The sequence below is a fragment of the Colossoma macropomum genome, unplaced genomic scaffold (assembly GCF_904425465.1).
Source record: "Colossoma macropomum unplaced genomic scaffold, Colossoma_macropomum, whole genome shotgun sequence".
NCBI lineage: Eukaryota > Metazoa > Chordata > Actinopteri > Characiformes > Serrasalmidae > Colossoma > Colossoma macropomum.
Window position 1 is genome coordinate 437516 of NW_023495663.1, and position 18877 is coordinate 456392.

Consider the following 18877-nt stretch of genomic DNA (forward strand, 5'->3'; position numbering starts at 1 on the left):
GCGCAACATCACCATCAGCCTAGTTAAGTCTGAAATGGAAACCTTCTAGTAACAAAGATGAAAAATTACAGTTATATTGTAAACATTTGTGACACAGTTTTTATCATTTTGCTTTTAGGTTTCATAAGTGCACTGAGGGACGCATCTACATCTCTCTCTCTGTGTGACGTGTGTTACAATAAAAAAGATGGAGTCATTTTCATAACCCAGTGCTGGGTCAATATTGGACAAACAGCACTGGGTAGGACTGACCCAGCATCTTGGGTTATTATTCAGACTCAGCTTTTTGGGTCAAGCAATTCACCCAACAGCTGTGTACTTTTTACTGTATTGCTGGGTTAAATGAACCAAAGGCTGGGTTGTTTTCTTCGGTTGCTAAATTTGAATAACTATTCATAAAAATGAAACATCACTTTTAACCACCAAAATGTAGTGATTTATTTATATATTTATATACAGAGCATATTAATTACATAAAATCCACTGAGTGTAACATGGGAAATACTGCATATATAAAACAATGTATAAATAATAATTATATATTCATATTAAAATGTTATTTACCATCCATTTTACAATTAACATCAGTAAAATATCACAATTAACACTTCTGATAACTGCAAACACCAGCAGTGCATTTAAGAATAACAAACATTTGTCAGCACTGGATTCCCAGTTACAATTTCAACATTACAACGTACAAAGAATGCCTTGAAACAGACGTCAGCCGCTCCAACACGTCCGCCCTGCTCCACAGCTCGTCTGTTAAAGACGGCAAAAGACGGATCATCTGCTACAGCTGAAACTAATGGATCAGGTCTGCTGACTTTTGTCTGAGACAGGAACTCCACCATATTAGAACCAACCTGTGGTGAATACAAACAAACACAGCATCAGTTATTTTATAGTGGCAGAACATTGTGTTTTTACACAAACACACACACAAGTCCACCTCCATGTTTCTACACTTACTGTCCATCTTGTCAGCTCCACTGACCATATAGTTTCACTCTGTAGTTCTACAGTTACAGACTGTAGTCCATCTGTTTCTCTGATACTGTGTTACCCTGGTCTTCAGTGGTCAGACCCCCATGGACCCTCACAGAGCAGGTATTATTTGGGAGGTGGGTCATTCTCAGCACTGCAGTGACACTGACGTGGGCAAACAGATGACCAATATTACACCCAGCAGTCGTACATTTAAAACAGGTTCACCCCACGTGAATTCGGCCACCTTACCTCATTCTACTTTAACTTCAGCCTCAGACCTATTACAGGACCCAGCGCTGCCAGTGGGAGCATCGTCCAATATAAGGATGCTCTGCTTATCAATCTCTTCAACTAAGACAGATTCAAAAGAGAGAAAGAGATGAAAGGGTGCTTTAGCAGAAGTGCTGGTTGAGGTTATGCATTTCATTACGAATGCCAATATAGATGGTTTAAAATCATATCAACCGAATGCTAATGTGAAAATTATTAGGGTTACATGAGATCAGTGGCTGATATACTGTTTGTCAACAAATGTTAGAATGGAATTATGGGCCTGATATTGGTTTTAGTAGCTGATCGTCTGTAGAGAATTATGTTCACAGTACTTCAAACGTGGATTCTCTTATTAAGATGATCAGATTCTAATATCTCTATCAGGCCCAAAGCCCCATTAGCCACAGCAGTTCTGTCATTGATAATTAAGCGTGTAAACAGTAATAAACACATATTAAAGATTATAAATGCACCATGAAGTAAGCAGAGCTTTAGAAATGTTGTCATTGCAGTGTAGCCATATGCTCCAACACTTCCTTCTGTAATTTCATTCTGACGGTATCCCAGACTTTTAAACTCCTATAGAACACTGCATCATGGGTAGTGTTGTTCAGGATGACCACATATTCATTTGACTGTCATACATTTTAATGAAGTGGATGACAAACAGAGAAAGGAGGGGAAAAAACGAGTGGAATGTCAGTCTGTGTGTGTCACACACTCACGTACCGTCTTAAATTATAAACTACAAAATTACAGCAGAACGTAATCGCTGTGGTACAAACACTGATAAGAACACAGTGTTCGTCAGAGAAGTACAGTATTTGCTTTCTTGCCAATAGTCCTGATATCAGTGGAGGACTGTGTTGTAAAGGACGCCTTATTTCAGTGTTTTCTCTGCTGTAACGAACTTCAATCAGCTAATTAGTTAATAAACAGGGATTTCCTGAGCTGAAGTGGGTCTGTCGAAGCAGGAAGACACAAACATACAAGGCAGGGCTGCTCAGGAGCACGACATGATCAATAATTCAGTATAACTAATATATAATGGTAGGTCTGTCCTATACATACTCCCTTTTTCTCCTGTCAGTCTTGGTTTGGTGAGCGTGGGGCCGTCAGCGCTCGTCTAAGTGAGCAGTTAAAAACACTCTTTGTGCTGATCTTAAACTGCTAGATTACTGTGGATTTGTATTGTGATGCTGTATAACCAGGTTTTGAGAGATCTAATGTCGTTATCATATCACTCATATTCCTGTCTCCATGTTCTGTAACCCTGCACCGTTACGTTAATTAGTGAATGTGTGATGTCACTGATGAAGTGCGTCTGTGTTTGATCAGGTTTGTATGTAGCTTCATTGACGAGTCGCTGCTGCCCCTACAGTTTATTGTAGCCCACCAGGCTTTCTGTGCCAAAGACGCCACTGCACTGCTCGTAAAGAGGAACTCTTTAGAGATCCTCTGAGATGTAAACAGAGTGGTTTGGTGTGAAATGGTTCAGATTTCGTTACAGTGGTCTCACAAAGCAGTATTTCTCAGTTTAGCCAGGTAAGTCACACCTGTCTAAGAGGAAAAGAGAGGGACATTCCTATTGGACAGTTCCCAACTTTGGGCCCCCACCATGGGGTCACCATGTATACAACACAAAATATAGCCATTTTATTGACTATATAAAACCATCAGTGAAGCTATGTGGGTCTTCTGAGTGTTATATGGAATGTTGATGGTAAAAAAGTGGTAAATTTGAAAATAAAAAGGATATCAGGTTCCTTTCACCACCACTGTGAACAACTCAGACAGGAAGTTTCTCTAGAACAGAACATTTCACACCAAACCACTCTGAATGATTTTGTTCACATAGTAAACAACTGAACCAAGAAAGACTGATGAGTTTTCAACGACAGAGCGTCAGCAGATCTGTTTGTCCACATTTTACACGAACAAACACAAACTGTAAACGGTTCCTCTTACGTCTGAGTCGGCCCCCAGCGGTCACTTAAAAGAGCCGGATCAGAGAGTCGACTCAGACCTCGGTGTGGTGCCCAATCCTACTTCCCCGTTCTGATCTTACTTCATCTGGTTTCCGGTTATGAGATTCGCAGTGTTATTGGATGACTCTTACGTCTCACCGCCGTCAGTCAGCATCTGTGGGAGGACCCTCTAAAGGCATAGGTCGACGCGTATTTGCCTGACTTTTTGTAAACTTCAATACTTTCGTAAGCAAGCACAACTAAGCGACACACAACTGGATTAAACCATAACGTTTATATATAACTGTACTGGCTGGCATGATGATGAAAACATGCTAACTTGCTAACTCTGGCCGAGGGTCCTCAGGAAGTGAAATCAGGGTGGGTACGGAACACAATTTCAAAGAGTCGACTCGGTGAACAAGTCACAGTTAATGTGGATTTCAGTTCGAGACGTATTTCATGTTTACTGATCTAATCTCTGTAATATACTCTGAAATAATGCTGACAATGTTTCATACGTCTTTACTGCTGTTGATGTTCTGTTTTCTTCCAGATGTTTTTGGAGGTAAGTTCTCGGTCTGCGTCTGTATTAGTCAAGTCAAGTCAAATGTATTTATATGGCGCCTTTTACAACAGATGTTGCCACCTAGCAGCTCGAGAGGAACCAGACTCAAAAGGGGAACCCATCCTCCTCTGGTTGACACCGGATAACAGCACAGACACAAAACAGTATTAGCTGAGGAGTTAGTTTCACTTTTAGCGAGTCAGACTTCGACATAAACTAGGAGTATATTATTACTGTATTGTTGGACATGGTCTGATATGGGGCGTTTGTCATCATTAAAGGCCGAGAATGGCAACTTTTAAAGCTTTGATGTGTCACACCTAAAGATTCCCCACAGTACAGAAAATATAACACTGTGTGGTGTTTAAATGTAGTAACATCAGGTAAAACAGGAACTAAATACTGCAGTCAAACCAGCTTTCTTGAGTGTGGTAATACTACACACGCGACACAGAGTCACGCCACACACAGACCCGAGGAAAAAACCTCACTTCCTATCAGAACTCAAATTCACAGCCTTATAAAATAGTCATTTCTAATACGTAGTTCATAAAACCAAGAGATATCAGTTCAGAGGTTATTATGCTATGTTTATATGAATTATGAAGTGATTCTATCATACAATTATTATTATTATTATTATTATTATTAGTCAATTTCCCTACAATTGTCTGCATATTTTAATTATAAGTAAATCTAAAGGTATAATAAAATGGTAATTTCTAATAAGTAGTCCATAACACCAACAGATGTCAGTTCAAAGTTCACAATACTGTGAACTTATGAAGTAATTTTACTGTTGCATTTATAAGTAAATGGCAGCCAAAATCCTAAAAATATTTTAGATTTTACAAGAAATGTACTTTATAAGAAACAGTAAAAGTTAAAACATTATAAATGGTCATTTGTAGGGGTGGAGGGGAAAAATTGATTCTTAGATGCATCGTGATCCGGACGTGGACGATTCTGAATCGATTCACAAATGTCAAAAATCGATTTTCTACATTTTGATTGATAACGTAATGTTGACGGAACACAAAATGCAGAAATTTGCAAAGTGTGGAAGTGCAGCGCCCGGACAGTCTGTGGCAGCACAGTACATTAAAATCTAGTGCAGGAGTCGCAACCCAAATGGTAATAAGAGTCACTTTATCCTTTCAACAAAAATCAAAGCACCTTAGGAGCCACAACATTTTGAGTCCATTTACCATCTTGGTTGTATGTGTCTCAGCACATGCTGATGTTCTAGTACAGGCTAAAAATATTATATAAACAAAAACGCAGATTTACTTTGCTCTGCTTTAAGCTTTAGCTCAGCTGTAGCCGCTTTTCTCGCATCTCCAGCAGGAAACTTTTCCACAAAAGTAGATCATTTTTTTGCGAAATGTTTCTCAACGTTTGACTCTTTACGAGGCTGAAGTCGCTTCTCATTCACTGAGGCGCCAGAATGTAACTGCTACACCATTTAAGGTGGAACAGGTGAATTCAAACAAGCTGGTGAATGAGAAGCGACTTCACGTTTGTCTGTGTTGAACAGTTCCTCGTTGCAGATGAAAACGTATCAGGAAACCAGGAGTGATTATAAACATATATTCGTCTCCAAATTATTGATGTTCATCTCAGATCTTTCTCTCTGCCTTTTCGTTAGCTACTCACCAGGTGAACTAGTGGTTATACGCTACATTAACTCCAGCGTTTAAGACCATTTACTGTTAAAACTCTGTTTGGTCAGTAAAACAGCCGCAGTTTGCTGACCCCTGAGCGAGTGTATGGAAGCACTTTGTCTTCTGTGGAGCTGAAGGGGAAAACCATATTCCGTATTTGACAATGTCAAAGCTTCCACCCAACTCGGACAGGACGAAGTGAACTAGTGAACTACAAACTCTGTCACAACTTTTATTGCCAAGGATTTTCATCCATTCTCATTGTTGAGAACCAGGGCTTTCGCGCTATGTTGCACAATTAGGAGCTGAGATACAGATATTTCACTGCTGACTCTGCAACCCCCCACCACCCCCCGTACTCTCTATTACAACACCAAGACTTAAGTTATGAAATCAGTGAAGAAAACGGGTAGAATAGCTGTAATCGGGTGTGTGGACATCCATTGTCACAGGATCTTATTTCACCATAACTGCGCGTTTTATCGCAGATGAGTGGCAGCAGCGTCTCATGTGCTCCAAACATGCGCAGTAAATGAGAGCCTTCCAGTTCATTTGCCACATCACTTCCATTTGATTTATTAATAAAAGATATTGGAAGTAAATGCATCGTGGACTATTATAAATACTTTAGAAGTACCAAGACCCCACACAGTGATAAAAACAGAAATCCTGTGTAGAAAAAAAGGTGCATCGAGACGCATCAATAATCGTTTTATAATCGCATCACAGCCTCTGAATCGTAATCGAATCGAATCGTGAGGTGCCTCGAGATTCACACCCCTAGTCGTTTCTAATAAGGAGTCCATAAAACCAGCAGATGTCAGTTCAGAATATATTATACTGCCGACGTATGAGGTGTACAATTTAAACTTAATTTAAAACTTATACATACGTGAACTTCAACGGTTATCAGTTCAGAGTCCATCATTTGATGCTCATCTGAAATATAACGTGATTCTACAGTAGCAGTTTTTAAGCAACTGTCACAGAATTTCCAGAATTAGAGTGTCAGAAGCGCAACATCAATCGAGGACATCGGAGACGAGTCATGATACACAGCAAGGCTAGAGAATACAAAAAACACAACTACTCAATGTGTCGCCAATAAGAAACTCGTTCAATTTCACATTCATAAAACACTAAACTCTGAACTGATATATGTTATTAATACATTATCAGAAACGACCACTTTAGAATGTTTTAGTTTCACTTACATTTGAAGTTCACCAACAGTTGTGGATAGTTGGTCTGCCCATGACTTAAAGACTATACTGTAGAATACTGCTCCATTCAGCACAGTTTACTACTGGGAATATATGATTTTTTACTTTTATCATCCATCTGAAATAAAATACTCACCTTGAGGACCCAGAGTAGAAGCAAGTAATCCACACAGTAAAGTGACACAGAGTGTCTTCACCACCACATATTACCAAAAAAGGCATTTCAAGAGCGAGTGTTCTGCTTTTGTGTATCAGCAAAAAACAGACTTCTCCTTTCCTCCCTGCACGGTAAACTTCCTGAGTGAGGGAGGGACAGAAGGCTGAAAAGAAATCCACAAGAAACAGAAGTGTGTAAACACTGGCTACTGCCTAACAGACAGTTGCTAACCTCAGAAACACAGGCGTTCATATGACTTTAGATCACCACTGAAAGGTGTGGCACTGTATCTTTGTCTTAGTTGCTGAGACTGAAATTCAAGGATGAGTCCAGAACTGTGGGGGAATCACCCACACAACAATGTGGGAGTCCAGACTAAATAAAGGATATAAAATCCTCCACAGTTCTCACAGTAGGGGACAGCGGGGCACAACCTACACATTTTGGATTTGGCAAAATAATTTTAAAAATATTTAAGCTGCAAAAATCATGTTTTTATACAAGCAACATAAACATCTGTGCTACAGACAAACACTTTAACCTCCAGTCAGTTTAACACCTGCTAGAGAAGTCTGGTCAATCAGTGCAAACAGAGTCAATTCAATATAATTGTTTTAGAAGTATTTGCCAAGCCTGGTCTGACTAATCAGCTCAGTAACACCCCTTACAGAGTGAAAGAGGGTTTGATCGAGCAGAGAGAAGCTAAACTGACCAGGATGAGGATCCAGAAAAACACTACTTTAGAGAAAAAACTAAACAACAGCAGTTATCTGTTCCTCTGCCATCTGCCCCTCCCCTCATTTAGGAAATTAGTGCTGGGCACTAATTGGCCCTTTCCCCACTGCTGGACATTAATGGCCCGTTTCTCTAATCAGGAAGTCAGCACCCAGCACTTCCTGATTGAGGGGAGGGGCAGAGAGCAGAGGAACATGAAACTGCTTTTGTTTTGTTTTTCTCTAAAGTTTTTATCAGGACTGGTTTGCTAAGAGGAAACGGCCGATAGCACACTTACTAACTGATGAAGGTGATCTCTTAACTAATGTGGAGCTCCGCCATAAATGTAGAACCTGAAAACATTACAGCTCACTGCTTAAGAGCATCCCTGATCAGGTGTTGAGAATGGGTAGAGGTGCCTCAGACCTCATTACCAAACTCATTACCCTCTCTTTTAGTCAGTGATAGTCATTTTGAAAAATAAGTCTAATAAGTTTATTAGTAATTGTATTGATAAGGCTCGGCATTCCTTATAATATGACTGTAACTAGATCTCCTCCTATGTCAGAGAATCTCTGGTGGAGTGTTGGGACACCACAAGACATGTTTCCAGTGAGTCAGAGCAGAGCAGGAGGCGAAAAACAGGTTTAGTTCCTGTTTTCTCTACAGCAGTGTTTTTTCTGTGTTCCTGGATCCTCGACCCGTCAGTTTTGAGCTCTCTTTGCTGTATCAGACCCTCCGTCACTCAGTGAGGAGCTGATAGTGAGCTGATCAGATCAGGAGCAGGTATAGATGGAGGGCAGATCAGTGAGTTCAGATCAGAGCTGCTCTAACAGAGGAAACAGAGACTTTTCTCAAATCTAAATGATAAAATGTTGTGGTGGGAGTGGAGGAGACGATCTGTCGTGGTTTAGGCCTGTTTGTTTTGAGTTGAGTCCCCTTTCAACAGAATTTTGCTCTCCACCATTAAGGTGGGCCTACGCTACAATTTTAACCCCAGCAACCGACTAGCGACACCTTAGCAACCAGCTCTTATACCATAGCAACCAGCTATCGACACCTTAGCAACCAGCTCTTATAACTATAGCAACCTACTAGCGACAACTTAGCAACCAGCTCTTATACCAGTTATGTCTCCTGTACTAAAGTAACTGAAAATGTACCTCAGTGACAGGTTTGTGCTTCTTCCTGAGACTGATAGTGATAATGTAGTCTTAAAGGAGTGAAAGAGGCCCTGTTTAGTGTCTGATCAGCTTCCTCCAACAAACGTGGAATCCAATCAACTCTGTCCTTATTTACTGTAATCAAGTCATTGTTTAATATCTAATCTTTCATTTCTCTGTTTCTCCACAGATGAACACTCTCTGTGTTACCTCTACACTGTCCAGTCTAAAAGCTCTTCAGACAGAGTCTCTGAGTTCAGTGCAGTGACTCTGCTGGATGACAGACAGATTGACTCCTACAGCAGTACAGACGGGGTCAGGACTCCTAAACAGGACTGGATGAAGGAGATGAAGGAGAGTGAGTGGACAGCAGGCGCTGATAAACTGAAGTACGATGGACAACATTTAAACAAGATCCTCGACATTCAGATGAAGGCCTTCAGACACGATGAGTCAGGTGAGAACTTTCTATTTTAATTTATTTTTTATTTTTAATTTCATGATGTTCGTGCAGAGAAAGAGAGATTTACAGTTATGTTCTGCTTAGATGATCATTCTTCATTTGAAAGATTCACTTCAGTGTCATGTTCAGAATTCAGTGAAACGCTCCCACATTGAAATGGCTCCAGACTAGGATAGATCTAGTGCTGTTCTCTCTGTAAGAGTTAATCAACCCATATTCCATTAACCGATACTCCATCAACCGATATTCCATTAACCGATATTCCATTAACCGATATTCCATTAACCCATTTTCCATTAACCGATACTCCATTAACCGATACTCCATTAACCGATACTCCATTAACCGATATTCCATTAACCCATATTCCATTAACCCATATTCCATTAACCGATACTCCATCAACCGATATTCCATTAACCCATATTCCATTAACCGATATTCCATTAACCCATATTCCATTAACCGATACTCCATTAACCGATATTCCATTAACCCATATTCCATTAACCCATATTCCATTAACCGATACTCCATTAACCGATATTCCATTAACCGATATTCCATTAACCCATATTCCATTAACCGATACTCCATTAACCGATACTCCATTAACCGATATTCCATTAACCCATATTCCATTAACCGATATTCCATTAACCGATATTCCATTAATCCATATTCCATTAACCCATATTCCATTAACCGATACTCCATTAACGATACTCCATTAACCGATGTTCCATTAACCCATATTCCATTAACCGATATTCCATTAACCCATATTCTATTAACCCATATTCCATTAACCCATATTCCATTAACCGATACACCATTAACCATTCCATTAACCGATATTCCATTAACCGATATTCCATTAACTGATATGCCATTAACCCATATTCCATTAACCCATATTCCATTAACCCATATTCCATTAACTGATATTCCATTAACCCATATTCCATTAACCGATATTCCATTAACCGATACTCCATTAACCGATATTCCATTAACTGATATTCCATTAACCCATATTCCATTAACCCATATTCCATTAACCGATATTCCATTAACTGATATTCCATTAACCCATATTCCATTAACCCATATTCCATTAACTGATATTCCATTAACTGATATTCCATGAACTGATATTCTATGTAAAAGGAAAAGAAAAAAGACCCTCAACATTAAAATAGAGCTGTAGTCTTACTTGTGTAGGTGACAACACGCTAAAATTAAAAAAGGCTGAGGGACACTGAGGGACATCAGTGTGTCTCGGTGCTGGATGAGTACTGGAGGCTGCCTCTTCAGATGAGCTAACCGCTACAACACAGCACTCGTCGTCTTCTCCAGGAGGTCTTTCCTCCTCAGTGGATGATGCACCATGTTAGTCTGTCAGACAAATATATTGTCACTGTTTCTGAAAAGAGAGAGAGTAGTGAGCCTTTCACTCTCACAAAGTGTGGCATTAAATAAGTACCTACTAACAAACACAAACAAAACAGTCACATTCTGTTAAAACATGAAATGTTAGAGTGTCTGATCATTTATATTGGTCTCTGTTCTTCATTTACGTTTCAGATGGTCACACTCTGCAGTGGAGAGTCGGCTGTGAGGTACAAAAGCACTCTGGTGGTTCGCTGTCAGTGTTAAACTGCACTAATGAATACGGCTACGATGGACAGAACTTAATCTCTTATAACTGGACCTCGAGGAGATGGTCAGCCTCAGTCAGTCAGGCTAAAGCGTTGGAGGAGGAGTGGAACGCTGGACCTGTTGATCAGAGATGTGAGGAGTGTGTGCACAGGATGAAGACGTATTTAAAGTACAGCACTACTGAAACCAAACTGAGTGAGTGTTTATAACTGTCATTCTCATGATCATCAAACTTCTTAAACCAGCCCCCAGGGACCCCCAGCTGGTCCACATTTTTGCTGTAACACAGCTTCAAACACGCCTGAACTGTCATTAAGAACACTGTATACCTGGTACAGGTGCACTGTGAGCTGGGTTTGTTAGAGTAAAATGTATTTTAAAGCAGCTGTTTCTGAACTGGTTCTACTGGTTAGTTTCTGGTTTTCAATCAGCCATTCATTTTACTCACTGTAACTGTCTGTGTTGTTCAAAGTCAGGGAGACTGACAGGCCTTTTACATGATGTTTACTGTGAGTGGCTGTTTATTTTTAAAGAAAGTACTAAAGTGACTTTTCCCTTATATTTTCCGGTTGGTACAGATTTGTGTAGGTTTTAGAGATTAATTTAGGGCATTTTCACACCCACCCTGATTGGTGTGGACCAATCAAACTCTTTCTTTAGTTCAGTTTGTTTAGTCAGGTGTGAAAGCTCTACCTGGACTTGGGTCTCCACCAAACAGCTGAACTATGGACCACCAACAATCACAAGTCTGCTTCCATTAGAGCCCTGGTTCAGTTCACTGCTGGGGGGAAACCCATTTTTACGAAGGTCTGCACCAAACAAGAGAATTCAACACTAATATTACAGAAAACTCCTAACTTTAGTCCTAAGTGAAGATCTGACAGGTCAAAATAAGATTTTCACAAATTCATAGAAGAAAATCTTGTCTAAATTTAGGAAATATGTCTTGCAGAGTTTGTATTACAGAAACATCCTGACTCTGAAATCTTACCTGAAAACCTCAGTTAGGACTGAATTTAGGACAGTAGCCTCCTGAATGGACCGCACCATGAGTCAGTATGTCGACGTGTGCTGTTAGAGGTTGTGCAGCAGACAAAAATTTCATCACACACCACTGAAAGCTTGTTGTCTGTCAGTGATCTGGACTGAAAAACACCATTAGATACAGAGAAAGATCTGCGTGTGTTCAAGACTGCTGGTTTTCGGTGTTCTAGGTAACGTGACCGTTCCTGTTTAGGTCACTGTTGCCGTCCCTCACATTCATCCTGCTGTTTGAAGCACTGGTGTGAGTGGTAGCTTGAACAGAAACAGTGACTGGTGTGATTAGATGTCACAGAGGAGTTCATGTCTTTTTTATTTCTTCTGTAGCTCCACCAGATGTTCATGTGTTTGTGAAGAAACCTGTAACTGACTCAACCAAGCTGACCCTGACCTGCCTGGCCACGGGCTTCTACCCCAAAGACGTGAAGATGAGTGTGAGGAAGTTCACCACTTCACTGCCTGAACATCTACTAAGATCTTCAGGAGTCAGACCCAATGATGATGGAACCTACCAGCTGAGGAAGAGTGTGGAGATCCAGGAGGACGAAACAGCAGATTACAACTGTTATATGAATCACAGCTCCATCACAGAACCAGTAATTAAACAGTGGGGTAATTAGATTTATGATTCTCTGCATTCTTAGCAGATTTTACGTCATTCTATGTTCTGGATTTTCACTGTTACTGTAATTGTTTCCTTTATATTACTGTAAACGCTGCTTAACAGAGTAGCAGATGTACAGAGACTAGACCAGAAATGACCTTCTCAACTGCAGTGAGCAGATCATGATATGGGGCTTTAAAATGCTCCACACTTTAATCAGTAGATGTGGAATGTAGTGTTCACCAGATCAACCAGCTAAAGCACTTCTGGTGTGATTATGCTGTTTGATCAAATAGGTGTTGGGCTGTGTTGAAGGTGGCAGGTCAGTAAAGATGTATTGGGCCTCCAGGTGCTCTGCTGGGCTCTGCATTCTTGGAATGAAGCCGTTCTCCTCTGGACCTTCTCTGAAACACTAGTAGATTTCAGGAGCACAGTGCAGTTCAGATCAGAATAAGATAAGGAGGCCAGACATTAGATTCAGAGTCAGATCTGCTGTTACAGTTCATTTTCTTTGTTTGTATTTTTGGGAATTAAAAAATGTAACTCAGATTTTTGTTCTTCATTTTCCGTCTGCAGAGCGTTCTCACTCTCAGGGTGGTCTGGGTTTGGCTGTTGGAGGAGCAGTTGCAGGTGTGATTTTGACTGTGCTGGTTGGAGTCGTCATCTTTATCCTGAAAAAGAAGCTGAAAGCTGGTGAGTATAAACTGTTCATGTTCTGTAGATTCTAATCAGATTCTGTTCAAAGCAGAAAGTTTTAAATATGAACCTCCATTTAATTTGGTCAAACAAAAATAATCTTCATTTAGACAACAGTTAGTTCTGACGGCACAATCTGATTGGCTGAGAAACGATCACATGATTGTCATATTCTGTATGTGAACTCTGGAACACTGTAACAATAATATTACTGAATTATTGAAAGTGATGAACACATTCTGAAGTGTGTTTTTATTCTCATATAGCTGAAACTAAATGTACTGTTTTTAAAAATAAAAAATATTAATGTGAAGTAAGACAAATGAAGATTATTATAGGAGAGCACTGCCCGCACTGCACGGAGCAGTGCACGGCTACTGTATCTGGTGTGAAAGACTGGACACAAAGGCTGTGAACTCACTGCAGCTGCCTTTTTAGCACAACAAACCTAACAAAAGTTAAGGAAGCCTCTGTGGGTCAAAAGAAAGCACATTAGATATGAACAGTAACAGTACTGATCCTGTGGGAAACCAGTATTGTACCGTTTCAGAACGTTCAGTATCAGTGTGTATCGCCCTACTGATACTTTGACAGCACTGTTTCCCCGGACTATTCTGAGTATATAAACTATACGTAATTCTGCAGTTTTTAAACCTAACTGTATTTCACTCAGTGCAGTGTAGTTTAGTCAGATTTACTGAGATGTTAATGCTGAGTGAACTTGTTTTTCATCTCTGTGCAGCTTTCAGTCACTTTCATCTTCATCAGTTCCTGATTTCCACCAATTAGGACAAAGATGGTCATTTCTGTTAACAGAATCAGCACCGATTCTGCTTTCCTTTTTTCAGTCAGACATTCTCTGTTTCTCACCTTTTCTCTTTCTAACCTTTCAACAGCAACTATAACTGAGTCTCCTTTTTCTTTCTCAGTGATCTCTGAGCCCAAAAACCTCAAAGTTGTGGAGACCACCTCAACATCTTTCGAGGTCCAGTGGGAGAGACCACCGGGAAAGATTGACAGATACATCGTCATGGTTTCACAGAGTCAGACAAATGGATCAGGAGGGTTAAGTCAGCAGATTGAGGTGCTGTCTGGGAAAAACTCTGCCCTGATTAATCGTCTGGAACCTGGGTGTTTGTACATCATCACTGTGGTTGCAGAAAGAGACACGAAACAGAGCCCAGCAGCAACTGTGGAGGCAACTACTAGTGAGTATTGATCTCTCTTTCTCTTTTGAGACGTTACAGGTAGGACTGATGGTGGCAGTTACAGCCTTTTTCCACAGTTTCCTGGACATTATGGAGTTTCACTGCTGGATTCAACAACAAATCTAAACACTGTTTTCATGAATTGCGATACTGTGTTCATTGATTGAGGTAAAGGTGATTTATGTGAAATGTATTGAGATGAAAACTGTAGGAAATGATTGATAATAAAGTGAAAACTTTCCTGGGATCAAAATTAAAGCTCTTCATTTAGGCCCCATTCCCACCTTAACAGCATGTCTTGGTGATTTGGTCGTGAGCAGAGAGGCTCTTAGAGAGACGCTGTGACTGATTCATGTTTATGACCCAGCCTCACTCTCAGACTCTCAGCCCACATGTAAACAGAGCGTCTGATATCTATTACACACTGAGCTGATAACAGCTATCAGGACTCGTCTGCATGGTTCTGTGCAGCAGGTCTTTTCAGTCTGATCTGAAACCTTGATGAGTTCAATCAGTTCTTCTCTTACCAAGCCGTGACTTTCTGAGAGAGATTCAGTCACTGAACTGAAAAAAGGCTGTGAAGTTCACAGAGTTACATCTGAAGGATCTTTCTTTAAGCATTTAGTAGCTTTAACTGAGATTTAATTTCTCCTCATTTTACTGCACAATGTCTGTGTACTTGTTGAGTTAAAACTACTGGAAAAAATAAAGTATAAAATACAAAACTATGCCATAAATTCTGCACTGGCCAGGTTTTTTTAAAGATTCTGAATTTACCTTCACTAAATGTTCAGTGAAAGACTGTCTGTGTTTGAAATAACCCACTACACACTGCTCCTGTGCTGACTGTGTCCAAATGTAGTAGGTAGTTTACAGAACGGACCAACAGGAATTTCTCCAGCACACCAGCAATCAGAGACACCTGGATCCGGCCAGATATTCCAGTGTAGCTGGACACGACGCTCTGGGCCAGATTTACTAAAAGACACATTAATGCCAGCACTTTGTGCTGATGGGGTGGATAATTTCACAGCTTATCTACAAAGAACTTTCATACAGATGTGATGTAAAATCTTCCTGCTTCATTAGAACTGTGTGGTTTGAACTCGTGGTCAGCTCGTCCTCTCAGCTCAGAGACATCAAACCTGTAACAGAAGCCTCAACGCAGACGAGTGAGTGATTGTGAATGTGTGTGCATTTAGACCTAATCCTGACTCTGAATGCAGAAACCCCTAGTGGTGGAGAAGTGTAATCACAGGTAAACTCATTACGAGATACTCAGACTCCCATTAATTATCATCTATCTATTTCTACACTGTAAAAAAAATGTAATTTGGTACCAGTGGTATAAAACAGTAAATAAATCAGCTGAACCAAAGTGAAATAGTTCTTCAGATGAATGAAGGCGATATTTTTGTATTTAAATATTTTTGCATGTTGAAATTGAATTATTACAAGAGATTTCAGATATTAAACGTTCATTTTTCTTACTTATTAAATTGAAAGTTTTGTTTTTACATGTAAGAACTAATTTTTTAGACACCACATTTCAGTTCAGCTTGTCCTCTGATTCAGAGGCCGCTGGGGATTTTAAAGGGAGTTTGTTTGCTGCGTACAGCTTTTTATGGGCGTGTCTTTATGTAAATGAGTGCATCAGCAGATCAGTATAGGACTTGATAAATACGTTTTCTAGTGTGTGCTGATTGTTCTTTCACACAGATATCTGTGTGTACAGATATGCTCACATTTCATTTAAATGAGACGCCTGATTTTACACAATGCAGTCCATCAGTTTTAAAGCAACAGCTCATTTTTTAAGCTTAACACTTCATTTCATTTAAATAAATCTCCAACTAGTTTATGGAAATCCAGTGATGTAGAAATTGGTGGGCTGCATTTACGCTGTTCAAGAAACGTCATTTTAATGCATGTTTTATTTTATTCGTCTCTACAGCTGGCTGTTCTGACACTGACTCAGGTAATAATATTCCACATTAAAACCATTTAATATGAGTGATATTTGTAATTAATTAATGAGTGTCCACTGTAACTCAGCTGTGATGTGGCCTGACTGTGTCTGTTTCAGGAAGGAGAATCAGTGGATCGAACTCTGATGATTCATCCCACCCTGGTAATGTTTCTCCTGGATGAATATCTGAACACACTGAGCTCAGTTTATCTTTTAATGGTGATTTTAATGGTGACACTGTAAGAGTATCAGAGTGTGTATTTTAGAGGATCCTACAGAGTCTTTACACAGCAGAGGCATTTCAGGCGTTTGAAGGCATTTCATCTTTATTTCAGATTCTCAGAGAATGAACTGACCTGTTTATTTACTTTAACATGTCAATGAACATGTTGATTTTCAGGTTCCAGAAGTTGTGGGTTACCATGTGGTAATGTGGAGAATGTTGGTGAAACCATGTCGATGCTGCAGAGAACCTTCAGTGATCCTGATAGAAGGACAAATGATCCACTTCCAGAATAACAGCAGACACTGCTAACCTCTACACGTTAAACAGAGGATCGTAAGTAGTCTGTAAATGTGAGCTAATGTGGTTGAAAACACACAGTAGAAACACAATAAATAAAGAATATCATCAAATGTTTTTAAAGTAAATCTAAATGTAATAAGTAGATTAGTCACCCTGACAGCTGTCCTTTGCATTAAAATGCACAGTATTTACAGATTGATGTACTTAATTAAACATTCATATACGGTTTAAAGCATGAATAATTAAAATCCTCCAGGGGTCGAGATGGAGAAATATTTTAGAGAAGAGGAAAATCCACAGTTAAACACTTCATACTGTCTGATTATAAACTACATCTACTGATTGGTGATGATCCCTTACTTTTTACAGTCTCAGATTAATAAACTCTACATTATACAGCTTTTACAGAATATCTAGTTCTACTCTTGACTGCCCCGCCCACTACCACCACAGGGCCACGCCCATTCACACTCACTCACAATGGGCTGTGGTCCAAATGTTCAGGCATTTAGCTGTAGTAATCCACACCACTGGTGTAGAGCAGTGTTATTGATCATTTAGGCGACAGTTCATTTGAAACTCGTGATTACAAATTATGATTTTAATATAATAATAATAATGATCATCTTTCTGCTGTAGGTCAAAATAAGAGTTTATAACCTTTAACCTATAACTGTTACTTTAACCTTTATAACAGTGAGATCTCGGACCCTGTTTTAGTGACAGTCCTGCATTAAGAATAAAGACCACTCAGTTTATCTCCTAGTTCTGATGTAAACCTTGTTCCTGACTCAGCTCACAGAAAGGTGTGTAGCTGTGCTCTAGCAGAGCGAACTGTGATCAGTCTCAGCTCTCAGAACTTTAGCTGTAGTGTTTTTCTGATCAGATCATTTCCAGTGATGTAGCCAGATCAGCTCAGACATATGTAAACTTCATTTTTTTCCTTTTAGTTTGTTTTTGTTTTTTATTAATTATATTTTTATGTATTTTGTTTGTTTTTTGTTTATTGTTTTGGTAATGATGTATTTGTGTGTTCAAGCATACTGTTACATATACTGCATATGAAGTTATCAGATATGATTTTCAGTTATATTGTTATACCGATACTTTACTGTAAACTATGTTGTGAATATTTCATGATGAATGAAAGAAACATTTCAAAATCTAAATCTTTACAGTAACTTACATGTTATGGTCATTTTGGCTTTCTCCTGTGAAGTCACTGTTGTTTTGATGATGCATGGTTTGTTTGTTTGTTTGTTTTTTGAGTTACTCAACTGGGTAACACTTTTTTGGTTTTGTATTAAGGTTAATGTATTTTTTAATCTGCACAGGATATTTAAACTTGAACTTTAACTGCAGCACTGCCTTCACACTAAATCCGCCTCTCTGTGCTGTGTTTGGGGGTTTTATATGGTGTATATTTGTCTGTAAATGAAGCTGAAATGACTGATTTGTTTTTTTATAAGTGTCATTATTATGTTTCTACCTGAGATCAAGCTAAACTCAGTGTTATTGGTCTTTAATGTCACTGCAGACCAAAGTGTCCTGATGTGGACAGTTAGGTAACCAGAACCACAACTGAGAGATCACAGGAAACTATCAGCAATGTGTGAAAAACAGGTTTCGATGTACTGCTTTAATGTATTGTTTACACTACATAAGTACATATATGGGAGCAAATAAAGTCAAAATAAATAAATCTACTTGACTCTTTCTGATCATTTTCTACACACTAAGAGCTTTTAAAACCCTGAGGAAAAACAGCACAGATCATCATGCTGGTTTAAACTGGTTTATGCTGGTCTAGTGTTCATCTAGATGGTCACCCAGCTTGGTCATGATGGTGGACCAGCAGACCAGCATCCAAACAGACATTTGCTGGTTTTGCTGGTGACCATCCATGCCGGTCTCTGCTGGTTTTTCTAGCAGGATTATGTTTGTATAAATAACAGGTTTTTATGACAGCTAATTTAACATTAAGTTGCA

General features: G+C 39.4%; 1 protein-coding gene and 1 long non-coding RNA gene across 3 annotated transcripts; one reads left to right on the top strand and one right to left on the bottom strand.

The window, feature by feature from the left end:
- Positions 1–413: 413 nt before the first annotated feature.
- On the bottom strand, positions 414–1046 carry LOC118802729. Of its 2 annotated transcripts, none has more exons than XR_005006774.1 (2): positions 998–1046; positions 414–866 (listed from the first exon to the last, which is right to left on the bottom strand). It is a non-coding gene; the product is annotated as an uncharacterized LOC118802729 (long non-coding RNA). The 2 variants fall into 2 exon arrangements; XR_005006773.1 differs by having other exon boundaries at positions 973–1038.
- Positions 1047–3371: 2325 nt separating this feature from the next.
- LOC118802727 (zinc-alpha-2-glycoprotein-like) lies at positions 3372–16927 on the top strand. Its single transcript, XM_036563188.1, has 9 exons — positions 3372–3432; positions 8910–9176; positions 10770–11039; positions 12213–12497; positions 13066–13182; positions 14115–14393; positions 16348–16371; positions 16480–16524; positions 16763–16927. The coding sequence occupies exons 1-9, from the start codon at positions 3372–3374 to the stop codon at positions 16879–16881; spliced, it is 1467 nt and encodes a 488-aa protein (XP_036419081.1). The 3' UTR covers positions 16882–16927.
- Positions 16928–18877: the final 1950 nt, after the last annotated feature.